The sequence below is a fragment of the Akebia trifoliata genome, chromosome 3 (genome assembly GCF_017979445.1).
Source record: "Akebia trifoliata isolate Shusen 1 chromosome 3, ASM1797944v1, whole genome shotgun sequence".
Taxonomy (NCBI): Eukaryota; Viridiplantae; Streptophyta; class Magnoliopsida; order Ranunculales; family Lardizabalaceae; genus Akebia; species Akebia trifoliata.
The window spans coordinates 31,844,660-31,849,523 of NC_141377.1; the positions used below are offsets into that span (position 1 = coordinate 31,844,660).

The window sequence follows — 4,864 nt, forward strand, 5'->3', positions numbered from 1 at the left end:
AATCAAGCTCATACGTGATATGGGACGCGTATGAGAGTAGAGTCACAACTGAAATTCAGATTTATTCATTTTTTCTTTACTATTGAAATTGTAATGTAAAAGTAGGCATATACGAATGTAGATGTATAATGGGAATCACATGCACGCTTGATAAGCATATACGAAGATGATTACTTAATAATCATTAACAATCTAGAATAGTTGACTGTTTTGACACATTGAAAAGAGACATATTGCATACGATCACGTTAAACGACTAGCCTAAACCAGATAAATGATCCCGCAAGTATGGTAATGCATCGAACGGCTACAAAACCATGAACTAATACTTTATTATTAGAATATCATGTCCCGACTAGGAACGATCTAATCGTAGAATCATAACTTTCTAATTTCACTACTCTATCATTATATATCAGGTATCTGTTGCTTGATTTTAGATTATAAAATGAAAAACATGTTTATTGTTTCAATTTTATCAATTAGATTCATGTAAAAAGAAAATATTATAGTGAATATTGTTGATTAATGTAATGTGAGTTTTTAACTATTTAGTTACTTATTCCTTGCTAAATGTACTATTTAATCGTAGTTCATTATATAAAATTTTGCATGTATTGAAATTATTCAGAATGTTTACTCGTTCTTGTTAAGATGAGGTTATTGGCAGAAATTATTTGTTTTCCTACTGGGTAACCATTGTTACTCACCATTTTCTTCTTATTTTTTTAGTTTCAGGTTTTGCAATTGACGAAGCAAGTGTAGAGTAGCGTTAGCAACTGAGGATCACCTAGTTGGACAAATAAACGATCAAAATTCGTTACCTGGTGAGTATTGGGGTTGTACCCCCTAGTAACCTCAATTCGTCCAGATGGTATTATAGATTTTGGGTTGAGCATTAGGACTTTTGCTACAGTGAGAAATTTCAATAGAATCATGTATATTATTTACTTCTTTCGTACGTGGATTTACCAGATGTTGTTAGATGTATATAAGCTTCCGTTATTATTTTTTTTTGTATATATATGCAGGATATCATGTGTATGGTTAATTAGGTATTTGAATGCCATAGAATACTAACATAAACAGAGGAAACCGTGGCAAAATTTTGAGGCGCCACCTAGTACCTCGAAATTTGATATGGGATTTTGTATTAGTGTTTCGGGGGCGTCATAGGCTATCTGAACAATGGCCTTAGGCGACCGTTTAATTGGCCTTATGCTTGAGTTGATCCTATGTAAGATTTACGTGGTTCGGTAAACGATGCCTACATCTACAGATAGATCCAATTTTTTTCACTAAGAAATTAAAAGAGAATAATACAATAAATAGCCACTCAAGTTTTCATCTCAAATCTTAAAAGAAGAAAAATACGATGTAATCTATGTCCCAATTTGAATAGACCCTCATTTGAAAGGACCAAAAAATATTAGATTTTCAATAAAATTTGCCAATGGGCCCCATCTCCACAAATCACCTCATATTCCCCCACATCTTCATCTATTTTCTGGGCTTCTTTAATTCGTGCTATTAACTCATTTTCAGTCCTCAATGTACCCAGATATATGTACGGCCTATACCTTTCTCTCGAAGTCTCAAACACGGTTTCTGTGGCTTGTTCAAGCAACTTCCATTCCTTCAACATCATATGAGCTATGGTGTTTCTGCTCAACGCGTCGGCAACTACATTGGCTTTCCCCGGGTGATACTCAAGGGTAAAGTCGTAGTCCTTGAGGTACTTCATCCAACATCGTTGCCTCATATTTAATTCTCGTTGCGAGAATATGTACTTGAGGCTCTTATGATCAGAGAACACTTCAAACTTCTCTCTGTATAGATAGTGTCTCCAAATGCGTAGTGCAAATACTATAGCGACTAACTCAAGATCATGGACTGGATAATTCTTCTCGTGATTCTTCAACTTCCTAGATGCGTATGCCACAACTTTCCCAAATTGCATCAATACGGCTCCCAAACCAATCCCAGAAGCATCAGTAAAGATTGTCAAGCCTTCACCCGGAATCGGAGATACTAAAATCGAAGCGGTCATCAATTTTTTCTTTAATTCTTGAAATGCAGTCTCGCACTTGTCATCCCACTCAAACCGGACATTTTTCTGCGTCAGTCTCGTCAACGGTGATGCAAGAGTGGAGAATCCTTCAATGAATCTTCTATAGTAGCCGGCCATCCCAAGAAAACTTCTAATGTCTATCATCGTCTTAGGTTGTTTCCACGTTAAATACGGCTTCAACCTTGGAGGGGTCTACTGTTATCCCTTCATTGGACACCACATGTCCTAGGAATTTCACTTTCTAGAGCCAGAATTCACACTTGCTGAACTTGGCATATAGCTTATGCTCATGTAAAATCTATAATGTGATTCTGAGGTGTCTCTCGTGATCTTCCCTCGACTTAGAGTAAATTAAGATGTCATCTATGAACACAATGACAAACTTGTCGAGGTGCTCCCAAAATACCCGGTGCATCAGATCCATGAATGCTGCCGGTGCATTCGTCAGACCAAAAGGCATCACTAGATACTCAAAGTGTCCTAGCCTGGTCTGAAATACAGTCTTTGGAATATCCGCCTCCCGAATCCTCAACTGGTGGTATCCAGATCGTAAATCGATTTTAGAGAAGTATTGGGCACCCTGCAGTTGGTCAAATAAATCATCGATGCGTGGAAGGGGGTACTTATTCTTGATGGTCACTTGATTTAACCTCCGATAGTCGATACATAATCGAAGTGATCCATCATTCTTCTTGACAAACAAAATGGGTGCTCCCCAGGGTGAGGAACTTGGTCGAATAAACCCCAAGTTAGTAAGCTCATCAATCTGCGCTTTCAACTCTCAGGTTTCTACAGGGGCCATTCGGTATGGTGTGATGGAGATAGGCCCTATGCCCGGTACCAAATCGATAGAAAACTCTATCTCACGACTTGGAGGCAAACCTGGTAATTCATCTGGAAAAACATCCCCAAATTCCTTGACTACCTCTACCATATCCGGTGATGTCTCTAGCTCTACTGTGCTCAAAGTTCCCAACTGGTTGTATATAGGGCCATCTTTTCTATATTTGGATCCTCGAACCTTGACTTTCGGATATCCGGGCCTTCTAAAAACTACTAACCTCGCGAAGCAATCCACGTGGGCATGGTTCTGCACTAGCCAATCCATCCCCAATATGACATCAAAGTCGCAACTATCTAATGTCATAAGGTCGATACTCATCTCTTGGTCCTCTATCCTAATTATACAGTTTCGACACAATCTCTGGGCTATTTGTTGGTCTCCTAACGGTATGGATAGTTTCATTACTCGACCCGTGTCAGAAATCTCGAAGTCTAACAACTGTGCAATCTCGGTGGAAATATATGATCTAGAAGAACCGGTATCAAACAAAACTCGAATCTTAACATTGGAAATCAAAATTGTACCTTCTAGCACCTCGTCTGAAACTGGTATCTCCTCCTGAGTCAAATGATACACCCTGCCCTGGGGTCTAGGAATCACCCCTGACTGTGACTGTGATGAAGGGCAGTTCCTCCTGATATGTCTTGTCTGCCCGCACCCAAAGCATTACAAAGGTCCCGTCTGTATAGGTCTCTGTGGGGCAGGTGGTATCGGAATCTGTCTGGTTGGTCCTCTTTGCCTTGTTGGCCTCGCTGGAACCCCAACTGGTCCATAACTCGATGGCGTAGGAGCTTGATACTGTGAATATGTGGGTCCCGAAGCACTCGGTCTCGAAAGCATCGACCTCTTGGCCGGATCGGCCCTAGGAGGAAAAGAAGTCTGGGGTCGACTGGCCTGTCCCCTCGAAGTCTGTAACGCCATCTCCTCTCGCTCCACCCTCTGAGCTCGCCTCACTATGTCTCGATAGCTAGTGGTCTCAATCACTGACATCCTGGCCCTTAGGTAGGGTCGTAGTCCTCTAAAAAATCTGCGAGCCTTCTGCAGATCGGTCGGAATGAGCTCAGGTGCATATCGTGGTAATCTAGTAAATCTCAGCTCGTAATCTGTAACAGATAGACTGCCTTGCACCAAACCTGAAAATTCTTGATGCTTGATCTCTCGGGCCGTTTCAGATATGAATCTGTCCAGGAACATCCTCTCAAAATTGGCCCACTCGAAGGGTCCCTCTCCCAAAACATTCATCTCGGAACGCCACCAATAGCTGGCATCCCCGTCAAACTGAAAGGCAGCCACCGGAACCCACTGGTCTCTCGGGCACTGCATGGTGCTCAGAATCTCTCGGGTCCTCAAAACCCACTCCTCGACCTCTGCCGGTAGGAAGAACCTCCAAACCTGGGTGGGCGTAGTCGCTGGAAGTTCTGTAGCCACATCCCCGGATCTGTCTGAGTCTGGGGTGGGGGAGTCCTCGTGGTTCTCAGCGGCACAACCTGTGGCCATGGCTCCTGTGGTGGCTCCTGAGGTGGAATAGGGTCGACTTCCTGTGAAGAAGCCTGGTGCTCCCTCAACTCAGCCACTTCCTCGGCTAGTCTAGCCTGTGACTCAAGCATCTCCTCCCTGAACTTGTTCTGGGACTCAGCCATCTGTCCCATAAACGACATTAGTTGTCCTATCGGATCGGGGGTCTGATCCGATGCCTATCCCATCTTTATTGTGTCTTGGCCTCTCCCTCGGCCTCTGCCTCGCCCGCTCATCTCGTTTTCGTTCATCAATAGCAAGGCATTTATTATCATCATGCTAAAGTCGTTCTTATGAAAGAATTAATGAATATCTTGAATAGGAATTTAGTAATGAACACCATTTTCATTACTAACAGAACGAACCTAAAATCCTATCTTAGTCTTACTAGGTTCTATGGACTCTAGACACGGAAGAGCTTGAAATCCTAATAC

At 42.2% G+C, this 4,864-nt stretch overlaps 1 protein-coding gene across 1 annotated transcript; it reads right to left on the reverse strand.

Annotated features, from left to right (window-relative positions):
- Positions 1-3,581: 3,581 nt before the first annotated feature.
- Positions 3,582-4,238, reverse strand: LOC147406397 (uncharacterized). The gene has a single exon (XM_086432541.1). The coding sequence runs from the start codon at positions 4,236-4,238 to the stop codon at positions 3,582-3,584; it is 657 nt and encodes a 218-aa protein (XP_086288667.1).
- Positions 4,239-4,864: the final 626 nt, after the last annotated feature.